General features: G+C 45.2%; 1 protein-coding gene across 1 annotated transcript in view; it reads left to right on the forward strand.

The window, feature by feature from the left end:
• Positions 1–14,284, forward strand: part of LOC132763097 (pre-mRNA 3'-end-processing factor FIP1-like) — a 69,918-nt gene that overhangs the window by 4,769 nt on the left and 50,865 nt on the right. The window contains exons 2-5 of the mRNA XM_067471674.1: positions 849–885; positions 6,358–6,439; positions 9,596–9,702; positions 11,791–11,849. Of these exons, the coding sequence (XP_067327775.1) occupies positions 849–885; positions 6,358–6,439; positions 9,596–9,702; positions 11,791–11,849 (285 nt within the window). The remainder of the gene's footprint in view (positions 1–848; positions 886–6,357; positions 6,440–9,595; positions 9,703–11,790; positions 11,850–14,284) is intronic.

A 14,284-nucleotide genomic window follows, 5' to 3' on the forward strand; every position in this document is an offset into this window, starting at 1 on the left:
GCTGACACAATATGAGGATTTAAAAATCGAACTGCGAAGACTGTGGCACAAGCCAGTCAAGGTGGTCCCAGTGGTGATCGGCACACTGGGTGCAATGCCTAAAGACCTTGGCCTGCACTTAAACACAATCGGCGCTGACAAGATTACCATCTGCCAGCTGCAGAAGGCCACCCTACTGAGATCTACACGCATTATTCGCTGAGACATCACACAGTCCTAGACTTGGGAAGTGTCCGATGTGTGATCTAATACAACAGGCAGCAGAGTGTCTGCTGTGGACTCACCTTGTTGTGTTTCAAATAATAATAATAATAATAATAATAATAATAATAATAATAATAATATTTTTTTGTCGTGTCAGAAGCAAGTCGCTTCTGGTGTGAGAGAATTGGCCATCTGCAAGGATGTTGCCCAGGGGACGCCTGGATGATTTGATGTTTTTTATCATCCTTGTGGGAGGCTTCTCTCATGTCCCCGCATGAGGAGCTGGAGCTGATAGAGGGAGCTCATCCGCCTCTCCCTGGATTCGAACCTGCGACCTGTCAGTCTTCAGTCCTGGCAGTCCAGGAGTTTAACCCACTGCGCCACCGGGGGCGCATAATAATAATAATAATAATAATAATAATAATAATAATATCAAAATGAGAGTCAAAGATCAATTGGCATCATGGTTTCCAAATGCTCATCTTTAGGACTACAGTTCCCAGCATCCCTGACTTGGCCAAGCTGGGGACCCAAAACACTCCAAAGTCCAACATTTGGGAATGGCTGGGCTTGATGGTTTTGCTGGAGACATGTCTGTGTTTAGCCTCTAATGTATCATTTTTCTTTCTCTACTTTGTTTTCAGATGACAACGGCAAGCTGGAGGATGGACCGATTTCTGGGTAAATCTATTTACATTAACACTATTTACATTGGTTTCCATAACACACACAAAAATACATTATTTACACTTCCTTCTTTGCTTCCACGCTGGGCTTCTTTCTCATGCAGATAAACGGCTTCACACAGTAGCTTTTTACTATTAACACTGTATTGTATGTCACCCTGCTCAGCCTATGATTGTGTCGGATGTTCATGCTGATGTTCAGGATGGGAATGGGGATGATGTTCCTGATGGTGGGCCTGGGCCTGTTGACAACGGGGATGAGGGTTTGCTGGACCCTGAGTTAAGTTCAGACGAGCGGCCTGAGCTGTCTCAGGAAGATTCATAAGGCCACATTCTTGGGAGAGGTCCTTCATAGCTTTTCTCAGAGCAACTATCTGAAGATGTTGTTGTGGCTCAGTCTGAGTCTGAAACTGAACTGTTTGGGCCACTTGGGCCTTCTGAGCCTGACTTTCTGCAGGATGATGATGAGGCTGATGGGTTACGGATTCCTGTACATGTTCCCAACGGGGCTGATAGTGAAGAAGAAACAGCAAGCCTGTTCCCCGGAGGAAGGAATGTGCCTTTAGATCAGGGGTCTTCAAACTACGGCCCGCGGGCCACTTCCGACCTGCCAAGGGCATTTATCTGGCCCGCGGAGGAGTGCCACCCCCCCCCAAACAGTGCCCCTCCCTTGGCTGGCTCACACTATCCGTCAGGCCCAATGGGCAGTGTGAGCCAGCCAAGGGCAGCTGCTCCGCACAGCCTACTCGCGCGTAAAGCACCTCGCGAGGTGCTTTATGCGAAAGTAGGCTGCGCGGTGCTGGTCCTCCCTTGGCAGGCTCACGCTGCCCATCGCACCCGAAATAATTTTCTAAGATCTACAGCAGGGGTCCTCAAACTACGGCGCACAAAGGGCACTTATCCGGCCCGCGGAGGAGGAGCGCCCCCCCCCACACACAGTGCCCCTCCCTTGGCTGGCTCACGCTATCTGTCAGGCATGATGGGGAGCATGAGCCAGTCAAGGGCAACTGCCCCGCGTGGCCTACTCTCGCGTAAAGCACCTCGCGAGGTGCTTTACGCGAGAGTAGGCCGCGCGGGGCTGCACCTCCCTTAGCAGCCTCACGCTGCCCATCGAGCCTGATGGATAGCGTGAGCCAGCCAAGGGAGGCTGCCCCGGCGCTCCATGCAGTCATGCCGGCCACATGACCTTGGAGGTGTCTACGGACAACGCCAGCTCTTCAACTTAGAAATGCAGATGAGCACCACACCCCAGACTCAGACACGACTGGACTTCATGTCAGAGGAAAACCTTTAACTAGGAAAATTGTGGAAGATCCAGGGTGGGAGAAAGAACTCTTGTCTGTTGGAGGTAGGTATGAATGTTTCAATTGGCCACCTTGATTACCATTTCATAGCCTGACAGTTTTTAGGGAGAATCCTTTGTTGTGAGGTGATTAGCTGGCCCTGATTGTTTCTTGTCTGGAGTTCCCCTGTGTTTTAGTGTTGTTCTTTATTTACACTTATAATTTTAGAGTTTTTTTTAGTACTGGTAGCCAGATGTTATTCAGACTAGAAATAGGAAGATTTCCCATTCTCTGCTCCTGGAATTACTGCCTAAAGAGGGCTAGAAAGAACCCCCTCCCCACTAAGGGCCCTTCCACACCGCAAAATAAAATATGTGCAATGTGCAGAGGAATTTTTTAATTGATTTTTTTAAAAAAAAAAAAACCTATAGTCCAGCCCTCCAACTGTCTGAGGGACAGTGAACTGGCCCCTGGTTTAAAAAGTTTGAGGACCCCTGCTTTAGATAGAGATAGTGAAATTCCACAAGTTCAGGTGGAGACTCCTTTCGGTCCTCAGAGTGATCCGGCCCAGCTCGGCAGAGATAAGGAGTTGTATAGCCTTGAAGATAATGGTGAATTAATGAGCAGACAGGACCGTTTGCAATTAAGGGTTCGCAGAAGCACACGCCTTGCCAGCAAGCGGGAAGCCAAAGGTCAACGCAATGCTTTCATGTCAGGGAAACTTATTTAATGATGTAGCTGACAGGCATTTCTTGTCAGTCCAATGTTGCTTCTTACCTGTTAACTTCTGTGGAATTACCTTGGCTTTTGCAAAACACTTTTGGCTTCTTTGAGACTTGATTCTGATCCTGATTTTACCTGTCTAGCATGGACTCTTCTTTGACCACTGCTAAGGGATTGTGCTTCATGTTATTTGCCTGTGGATCTTGGGAACCTTGCCTTTGCATTTAAGACTCTGTTTTGCCTATTGAACTTTTGCATCTTTATTTCTCTGTTTTGATTTTGTTTTTTCTCAATAAACTACAACACCTACAGTCTTGGTGTGTGGTGGTGTCTTGAGCAAGGTGGAAACTACCCTGAGTTGCGACAGATGTTTTGTCAGGCGCAGAAGTTAATGAGAGGGAAGATAATGAAAGTTTCAACAGAAAGCAAAATTTTAGTAAACAAAGTCTTCAAAGATTCAGACGATCAGTTCGTCTACAGCAGAATCATAGAATCAAAGAGTTGGAAGAGACCTCATGGGCCATCTAGTCCAACCCCATTCTGCCAAGAAGCAGGAAAATTGCATTTAAATCACCCCTGACAGATGGCCATCCAGCCTGTGTTTAAAAGCTTCCAAAGAAGGAGCCTCCACCACACGCTGGGGCAGAGAGTTCCACTGCTGAACGGCTCTCACAGTCAGGAAGTTCTTCCTCATGTTCAGATGGAATCTCCTCTCTTGTAGTTTGAAGCCATTGTTCCATTGTGTCCTAGTCTCCAGGGAAGCAGAAAGGAAGCTTGCTCCCTCCTCTCTGTGGCTTCCTCTCACATATTTATACATGGCTATCACATCTCCTCTCATCCTTCTCTTCTTCAGGCTAAACATGCCCAGCTCCTTAAGCAGCTCCTCATAGGGCTTGTTCTCCAGACTCTTGATCATTTTAGTTGCCCTCCTCTGGACACATTCCAGCTTGTCAATATCTCACTTGAATTGTGGTGCCCAGAATTGGACACAATATTCCAGGTAAAGTGGTCTAACCAAAGCAGAATAGAGCATGACACTAGGCTCCTCTTGATGCAGGCCAAAATCCCATTGGCTTTTTTTGCCGCCACATCACATTGTTGGCTCATGTTTAACTTGTTGTCCACAAGGACTCCAAGATCTCCACGATCGAGGACTCCAAGAGAAATAACAAACCTTTATCTGGTGGGAAGGCCAAGAGAAATGCTTTCCTTTCAGTTTTGGAATCTGAAATAGCTTTATAATGATTCATGGGAAAGAGTTGCCTCAGTCGGGTCAACGTTGTAATTTTATCATGATCTTGCTTTCAAGTGCTCTTAGTTTCATGTACCAAGTTTTTGCCAAGCTTAAGATTTGTTTATGGGATTTTTCCTGCTGTCTTGTTTCATGGATTGAAGTGCCTAGTTCGTGGAGTTTTATGTACTCATGGATGTTGTTTTCCCTTGAAGCTTATGGACTATTTTATATATTGGATCTTTATTGTTCTTGCTGTTTTTGATTGCTTTGCCTACATATATTCTTCAATAAACTGCTTGGTGATTTTACCAAGCTGGTGTGGTGTTTAAAGTCAGAGGTGTTCCTGTTCTGGTGTACGACACACTGAGACTGTTGCAACTCAGAGTAGGCTTCACCTTGCTTCTAAACATCACCACACATCCTTTCTTTTCTCTTCCTTCCTTCTCTCGCTCTCTTTCCCTCTTTCTCTCTCACACACTCCTTCCTTTCCCCTCTTTCTCTCTCTCTCAGGTGTCCCTCCTTCCTCCCCCTTCTCTTTTTCACTCCATCCTTCTCTTTCTCTCCCTCCCTCTTTCTCACTCTCTCACACACTCCCTCCTTCCCCCTCTTTCTATCTCTCTCTCGCATTCCCCCTTTCTCTCCTCCCTCTCCCTCTCTCTCTCTCCTTCCCTTCTTCTCTCTTTCTCGCGTTCCTCTTTCTCTTGTCTCTGCCTGGCCTCACTTCCTCCTTTCTCCTCTCTTCCTTCCTTTTTTCTGGCTCATATGCCCCTCTATTTTTTTCCTCCCTCCCTTGCTCCCTCACTGACCTCTCTCTTCCTTAGCTAAGAATTTGGCTGCACTCCCTCTTCGGCTTTCTCCTTCCTCCTCCTCTTGGGTTTCCTGCCGGAGGTTCTTGGTATGTGTGTGTGCAGCGGGGGGGGGGGGGGGGGGAGTGAAGGAGCGTTGGGTTGTGTGTGTGTGTGCGGCAGGGGGAGGAGTGAAGGAGCACGGAGGATGGGGGCGTGGCTTGCACGGAGGGAGCGTGCGCACGCCAGGGGAGTTGCGACTGGGTGCCATTGCGCATGCTCAGCTGTTTTGTCATTTTGTGAGTGTGTTGTTGTGTTGTTTTTTACTTTAATTCGATTTGTTTGTACCTTGTGGGTTGTGGTAGGTGCATGGGAATTTTGGTTAATTTCCGTTGGGTTTTTTTTTAGTTTTGCTGTTCCGTTTAACACCACTTACAAATTTATATATATAGATTGAAGAAAGAATCCAAGTCAAAACAAAGAATAAGCAATGCAAAGTTCCAAAGATTAAGGTTAAATGCAGGATACAGTTCCAAAGATCTTCAGGTAAAAGCAGGAGACATAATCCTGTTGGCAAAGATCAAACCAGAGTGCCAGGTACAAGCAAAGAAACATTTGCCCCAAAAAACACAATGCAAGAAATCCCAAGCGTACTACTTTCCAGGCTCAGGTTATTCCATGAAGCTTTCAGGCTAATAAGCTACGTTGAACTGACAGTTTCACAGAGTTTCTGGAAGGCCTAAATACCTTTCTAACGTCAAAACATTAGGCTCTCAGCATCATAAAAGCATTGCAGTGACCTCTCACCGAGCTAGCCTCCCACCTGCTTGCCAGACATGAACTGTGCCTGATCCGGAGATCAAGGCGAACTTCTCGGGTCAAATCCTTATCATTACTTTCAATATCATTGTGGGAAGGCACCTGGTTGCTATTCTCTTCATTAAAATTCCTTTCTGGTGACAACAGCTGTGTTGGCACAGCACTGTCTGTGAGAGCCTCGGACGCAGGCTCCGAGATTTGAGGCACAGACAAAGAGCCAGGAAGCTGAAACTCATCCTCATCGTCAGAAACTAGCTCAGCCACAACAGAGGCCTATCTCACACTGAGACCTTTCTCCCACTGAGGCCTTCTCACACTGAGGGCTCTCTCAGAGTGAGAAGAACTAACACTGGGACATTCTCATACTGAGGCCTTCCTGCCTTCCTTCCTTCCTTCCTTCCTTCCTTCCTTCCTTCCTTCCTTCCTTCCCTCCTTCCCTCCTTCCCTCCTTCCCTCCTTCCCTCCTTCCCTCCTTCCCTCCTTCCTTCCTTCCTTCCTTCCTTCCTTCCTTCCTTCCCTCCCTCCCTCCCTCCCTCCCTCCTTCCTTCCTTCCTTCCTTCCTTCCTTCCTTCCTTCCTGTTTGGATCCCAAACCAAGACAGTTTGTGTTTTTGCCTTTCTCAGAAACGCAGACCCCCACCCGTTGCAGGACCTTTCCAAGGTGGGCACGATGGTCAACTGTGAAGATCGAGAGCTCTTGCAGCAGGTCAGTCCAATTCATTGATTAGAATTAAAATCAATCAATCAATTCCAGGGCAGGTTAGGAGGCTTCCTTGAGCCTGTCCTTCTAAAGAACCGCCAGGGGGCTCTCCCACCCTGGAATTAGATTTGGGAAGGTGAAACTGGTTTGCATCTTGGTTGTGTCTGCATGATGCTGTCATTTTGGTTTGGCTTCATTTGGGATCACAAAGGGAGAAGGGTGGTGTTCAGGTGCTGCAAACCCATTCAATGGCAGGGGGAGATGGGAGATTCTCTCGAAAGCATGGGATCCAGTGTTTCACGAGTTCACTAAAGGCCTTTGGTTGCTCCTCTGAGGCGTTTTCCTTCCTTCCAAAGTCCTGTGATGCTCCCCTTCCAAAATCTAGAGATTTGCCATGCTTCCTTGTTTTGGACAGCTGCATAAATGCTGTAATAGCTTAAGATCCAAGCTGAAACCTGGAATGGATTTGCCAACCCACTGGAATGGATTCATCCACTTCTTGCCTTACTACTACTACTACTACTACTACTACTATTCCTGGCTTTTACTTCTGGAAAGTTGAGACCTACAAACCACCAGAAGCTCTGGACAAGGTCATGGGCTGACTTCTACTTTTAATCCAGGAAAGTTAAGACCTGGAATGGATTCGCCAACCCACTGGAATGGATCCATCCACATCATGGCTTATTATTATTATTATTATTACTATTAAAAATATTATTATTATCGCTGCTGCTGCTGCTGCTGCTACTACTGCTGCTACTTTTCCTGGCTTTTACTTCTGGAAAACTAAGACCCACGAACCACCAGAAGCTCTGATTAAGGTCATGGGCTGACTTCTATTTTCAATCCATAAAAGTTAAAACGTAGAATGGATTCGCCAGCCCACTAGAATGGATTCATCCACATCCTGGCTTACTACTGCTGCTGATGTTTAGTCCTGGAAACTTGAGACCCAAAAACCACCATAAATTCTGGTTGAGGCCATGGGCTGACTTCTACTTTTAATCCAGGAAAGTTAAAACCTGGAATGGATTCGCCAACCCACTGGAATGGATCCGTCCACATCCTGGCTGCTGCTGCTCCTCCTCCTCCTCCTCCTTATTAATATTGCTATTATTACTGATGTTTAGTCCTGGAAACTTGAGACCTACAAACAACCAGAAGCTCTGGTTGAGCCCATGGGCTGACTTCTGTTTTTAATCCAGGGAAGTTAAAACCTGGAATGGCTCCGTCCACATCCTGGCTTATTATTATTATTGTTGTTGTTGTTGTTATTGCTATTGTTATTACTACTGATTTTTAGTCCTGGAAACTTGAGACCAAAAAACCACCAGAAACTGTGGTTGAGGCCATGGGCTGTCTTCTACTTTTAATCCAGGAAAATTAAAACCTGTAATGGATTCGCCAACCCACTGGAATGGATCCGTCCACATCCTTCCTTCTCCTTCTTCTCCTTATTGCTATTACTACTGATGTTTAGTCCTGAAAACTTGAGACCTACAAATCACCAGAAGCTCTGTTTGAGGCCATGGGCTGACTTCTATTTTTAATCCAGGAAAGTTAAAACCTGGAATGGATTTGCCAACCTACTGGAATGGATCCGTCCACATCCTGGCTTGTTATTATTACTACTGCTACTAATACTGCTACTATTTCTGGCTTTTACTTCTGGAAACTTTGAGACTTGCAAGCCATCACAAACTCTGGTTGAGGCCATGGGCTGTCTTCTACTTTTAATCCAGGAAAATTAAAACCTGGAATGGCTTCACCAACCTACTGGAATGGATCCGTCCACATCCTGGCTTACTACTACTACTACTACTGGTACTATTCCTGGCTTTTACTTCTGGAAATGTTGAGACTCGCAAACCACCATAAGCTGTGGTTGAGGCCATGGGCTCACTTCTACTTTTATCCAGGAAAGTTAAAACCTGGAATGGATCCGTCAACCCACTGGAATGGATCCATCCACATCCTGGCTTATTATTATTATTATTATTATTATTATTATTATTATTATTATACTGCTACTATTCCTGGCTTTTACTTCTGGAAAATTGAGACCCACAAACCACCAGGAGCTCTGGTTAAGGTCTTGGGCTGACTTCTACTTTTTAATCCAGGAAAGTTAAAACCTGGAATGGATTCACCAACCCACTGGAATGGATCCGTCCACATCCTGGCTTATTATTGTTATTACCACTGCTACTAATACTGCTATTATTCTTGGCTTTTACTTCTGGAAACTTTGAGACTCACAAACCACCACAAACTCTGATTGAGGCCATGGTCTGACTTCTACTTTTAATCCAGCAAATTTAAGACCTGGAATGGATCTGCCAACCCACTGGAACGGATCCGTCTGCATCCTGGCTTATTATTATTATTGTTACTGTTATTATTAGTGCTGCTGCTGCTACTACTACTAATACTGCTACTTTTCTTGGCTTTTACTTCTGGAAAGTTGAGACCTACAAACCACCAGAAGCGATGGTTAAGGTCATGGTCATAGAATCATAGAATCAAAGAGTTGGAAGAGACCTCATGGGCCATCCAGTCCAACCCCCTGCCAAGAAGCAGGAATATTGCATTCAAATCACCCCTGACAGATGGCCATCCAGCCTCTGGTCTGACTTCTACTTTTAATCCAGGAAAGTTAAAACCTGGAATGGATTCACCAACCCACTGGAATGAATCTGTCCACATCCTGGCTTACTACTACTACTACTGATATTGGGTCCTGGAAACTTGAGACCCACAAACCACCATAATCTGTGGTTGAGGCCATGGGCTGACTTCTACTTTCAGTTCAGGAAAATTAAAACCTGTAATGGATTCACCAACCCACTGGAATGGATCTGTCCACTTCCTGGTTTATTATTATTATTACTACTACTACTATTACTAATAGTAGTAATACTGCTACTATTCCTGGCTTTTACTTCTGGAAAATTGAGACCCACAAACCACCAGGAGCTCTGGTTAAGGTCACAACCTTGCTTTGATCTCTGGATATCCCCCACCCCGGCGTCCAAAATATAGGGATCCTGCCCAATTTGACCCCATGAATTATAGAAATCTCCAACCTTCTCCAATACAACTTGGACCTTCAATTGGTTCTTTCGCTGGTGTTTTGATTGTGCTTTCTTGCTGGTTTAGGTTTTTCCGAGCGGAGAGGACGATGAAGACGATAGCGACAGTGACAGCGACGACGACGATATTCGGGTCACGATCGGCAACATCAAAACGGGGGCTCCGTCGTACATGTATGTCCTTTGCATCCTGGTTTAGCCTGTCCCTCCAGATTTGTGCATTTGATTGATTTTGTGTTGATATTTTCCACAATGTACATTAGGGAGTGGGAGAGAAGAGTAAAGCGGGTTCAAGTTATGGTTGGTAGTTTAGTAAGTTTTAGCACATGTCTAATGAATCATCACGGAAAGGGATAACGTTGTGGCGGGCATGGAAACAGAACATTTTACAACATTATATTATGTTACATCCAAATTTTTCGCCTCTATTATTATCTTGACATCCTTTATTTAAACCACTGAAGTTTTTGTAAAGCCAGTGTTTCTTTTTGTTTCTAGCCTGCCACTTTTGGACTCTTGCTTGCTGAGGTGCTCCTGCAAATATCTCTGTAGATCTTAGAAAACTATTTCTTGATTTAAGTCGTTGACATGCTGGCTGATACCCAAACAAGGGATGAGCTGGAGATGTCTCTGCCTTGGTCCTTTCACTATTGGCTGCTACTTTCCAGCGGATGTCAGGTGGTGCAATACCAGCTAAGCAGTGTAATTTCTCCAGTGGTGTAGGGCGCAGACACCCCGTGAAAATGCAGTATGTCTCATTAAGAGCCACATCCATTGTTTTAACGTGGTGATATGTGTTCCATACTGGGCATGCATACTCAGCAGCAGAGTAGCAAAGCGCAAGGGCAGATGCCTTCACTGTGTCTAGTTGTGATCCCCAGGTTGTGCCAGTGATATTATTCCTAGTGCACACTTTTGGCTTTTTTGGTCAAGCAGTACTTCTTGTAAGTCAGAGCACGGTCCAAAGTGACTCCCAGCTTGAGATGTTTGTGTGTTCTTAAGGTGAAAAGTACAAGCCTGCACTTTAGATAGATTAGGAATCAGTTGGGTTTAATTCAGTACAGAGGGATAACAAAGGCTTAATTGGTTTTGTTCTATCAAATTAGGACAGTTGGAGAGTATGACTATATTATTGTTTAGAAGACTTGCCATTATCACCAAAGACCAGTATTTTCTGTTGCTCATGAGGATTCTGTGTGGGAAGTTTGGCCCAATTCAACCATTGTTGGGGTTCAGAATTCTCTTTGATTGTTGGTGAACTATACATCCCAGCAACTACAACTCCCAAATGTCAAGGTCTATTTTCACCAAACTCTGCCAGTGTTCATATTTGGGCATATTGAGTATTCCTGCCAAGTTTTGTCCAGATCCATCATTGTTTGAGTCCAGAGTGCTCTCTGGATGTAGGTGAACTACAACTCCAAAAGTCAAGGTCAATGCCCACAAAACCCTTCCATTATTTTCTGTTGGTCATGGGAGTTCTTTGTGCTAAGTTTGGTTCATTTGGTTCAATTTCATCGTTGGTGGAGTTCAGAGTTATAGGTGTACTATAAATCCCAGCAAGTACAACTCTCAAATGACAAAAACACCCCCCCCCCCGCCCAATTTGGTTCAATTTCATTATTGGTGGAGTTCAGAATTCTCTTTGATTGTACATGAAACTACAACTCCCAAATGACAAAATCAACGCCTCCCCAACCCCACCAGTATTCAAATTTGGGTATTTGTGCCAAATTTGATCCAACGGAAAATACTGGAAGGGTTTGGTGGGCATTGACCTTGAGTTTGGGAGTTGTAGTTCCCCTACATCCAGAGATCACTGTGGACTCAAATAAATGATGAATCTGGACCAAATTTGGCACGGATACTCAATATGTCCAAACGTGAACACTGGTGGAGTTTGGGGGAAATAGAGCTTGACATTTGGGAGTTGTAGTTGCTGGGATTTATAGTTCACCTACAATCAAAGAGAATTCTGAACCCCACCAACGATAGAATTGGGCCAAACTTCTCACACAGAACCCCATGTCCAATGAAAATACTGTGTTTTCTGATGGTCTTTGGCGACCCCTCTTACACCCACTCACGACCCTCCCAGGGGTCGCGACCCCCAGGTTGAGAAACGCTGATTTACAGTAAAGATGGCACAAAAAAGGAGATTCGTCTTTGCACTTTGTTGAAACAAAACTCAAGGAACCTTCTGCTGAAAAATATTGTAGCAGCCATTGCATTTTCTGATCCCCCTCTTTCCCATTCTTTTAGGGGGACCCCCATGAACCTGAACCTCAAAACGGGACGAGGCTATGGAGCACCCACTACAGGTATTGCCTGTGGAAATGGAAATAAATCCTTTAATGTCCATTTCCTCCAATCTGCAAACCTCATCTAAAACAGTGACACATTGGGGGGGGGGGGGTTAGGGCATCTTTTGGGGTGATGCAAAAAAGGATGCATGCGGGTTTGAGGGTGAATTTCAAAGTATCTGCTCAACGTGCCGAGTTTTATTTAGAGAAGGGAGAGAAAAAAACCAAGGATAAAGCTTTCTTATAACCTATTATAATATTAATAATAATATTATTATAAAATCATAGAATCATGCATGGCTTGTTTCCCAATTTGGGGTTGGATGTCCTCTAATCCCTCATCCACTCCATCTTGCTGAGGTTGAAGATGACTTTCTTTTTGTGATAAGACCGAGGCAAAGAAGGCATTGAGTAGTTCTGCCTTTTCCCTATCATCCCCTGTCAGCATTGCCCCATCTTCTCCTCGAAGAAGCCCTATCGCCTCCTTGTTTTTCCTTTTTCTACTGACATAAGAAAAGAATCCCTTTTTATTGTTTTTAATGTCCCTGGCAAGCCTGAGCTCGTTTTGTGCTTTAGCCTTGCGGACCTTTTCCCTACAGGTGTTGGCTATTTGTTTGAATTCTTCTTTGGTGATTTCTCCCTTTTTCCACTTCTTGTGCATGTCTCTTTTGTGTTTTAGCACAGAAGTTCTTTGGACATCCATTCTGGCTTCTTTGCACTTGTCCTATTTTTTCTCTTTGTTGGCACAGTTTGCAATTGCGCCTTGAGTATTTCACTCTTGAGAAATTCCCATCCATCCGTAACTCCCTTGTTTTTTAGTATCTGTGTCCACGGAATGCTGCTCAGTGTTTCCTTCATTTTTCGGAAATCAGCTCTCCTAAAGTCCAAAATACGGGTTTGACTTGTCTTAGTTTCGGCCTTCCTTTGTACCTCAAATTGCAGGAGCACATGGTCACTTGCCCCGAAGGATCTGACCACTTCAACTGCATCGATCAGGTCCTCCGCATTTGTTAGGATTTTTATTTATTTATCGTGTCATCCGCAACCAGAACCTTGTATTACATTTCTAACAGAACAAAACAAACAAACAGATAAAAAACCCACAAATTTTGCAAACATGGTAGCTGATTAAATGTCCTTTGACCAGTATCTGGCCACTTGGAGTGCCTCTGGTGTTGCTGCAAGAAGGTCCTCCATCGTACATGTGGCAGGGCTCAGGGTGCATTGCAGCAGGTGGTCAGTGGTTGGCTCTTCTCCCCACTCGCATGTCGTGGATTCCACTTCGTGGCCCCATTTCTGAAGGTTGGCTCTGCATCTCGTGGTGCCAGAGCGCAGTCTGTTCAATGCCTTCCAAGTCGCCCAGTCTTCTGTGTGCCCAGGGGGGAGTCTCTCATCTGGTATTACCCATGGATTGAGGTGCTGGGTTTGAGCCTGCCACTTTTGAACTCTCGCTTGCTGAGATGTTCCAGTGAGTGTCTCTATAGATCTAAGAAAACTATTTCTTGATTTGAGTCGTGGACGTGCTGGCTGATACCCAAACAAGGGATGAGCTGGAGATGTCTCTGCCTTGGTCCTTTCACTATTGGCTGCTACTTCCCGGCGGATGTCAGGTGGTGCAATACCAGCCAGGCAGTGTAATTTCTCCAGTGGTGTAGGGCGCAGACACCCTGTGATAATGCGGCATGTCTCATTAAGAGCCACATCCACTGTTTTAGCGTGGTGAGATGTGTTCCACACTGGGCATGCGTACTCAGCAGCAGAGTAGCACAGCGGAAGGACAGATGTCTTCACTGTGTCTGGTTGTGATCCCCAGGTTATGCCAGTCAGCTTTCATATGCTATTGTTTCTAGCGCCCACTTTTTGCTTGATGTTCAGGCAGTGCTTCTTGTAGGTCAGAGCACGGTCCAGAGTGACTCCAGGGGATTTGGGTGCGCTGCAATGCTCCAGTGGGATTCCTTCCCAGGTAATAATCCTCAGAGCTCGGGATGCTTGTCTGTTCTTAAGGTGAAAGGCGCATGTCTGTGTTTTAGATGGATTAGGGATCAGTTGGTTTTCCCTGTAATACGCAGTAAGAGCACCTAGAGTTTCGGAGAGCTTCTGTTCATTTATTTATTTATTTGCTGCATTTGTTAACCGCCGCTCTCAGCCCTAGGGCGACTCGCGGCGGTGTACAACATATAAAAAACATATTTCACCATAAACTACAACGACAAAAAACAACATATCACTAATATTAATACACTATCATCTAATTACACTAAAATAATCCGCTTCGTCTTATCATAGAATCATAACCAATCTCGTAGTCCATATTCCGTTCCAGTTGTCATTTCCAGTTACTGTAGCATTTAGTTAAATGCCTTCTCGAATAGCCATGTCTTCAGGCTCCTCCGGAAGGACATAAGGGAGGGCGCCTGTCTGATGTCGATAGGGAGGGTGTTCCACAGCCGGGG

The sequence above is a fragment of the Anolis sagrei genome, chromosome 10 (assembly GCF_037176765.1).
Source record: "Anolis sagrei isolate rAnoSag1 chromosome 10, rAnoSag1.mat, whole genome shotgun sequence".
Classification (NCBI taxonomy): domain Eukaryota; kingdom Metazoa; phylum Chordata; class Lepidosauria; order Squamata; family Dactyloidae; genus Anolis; species Anolis sagrei.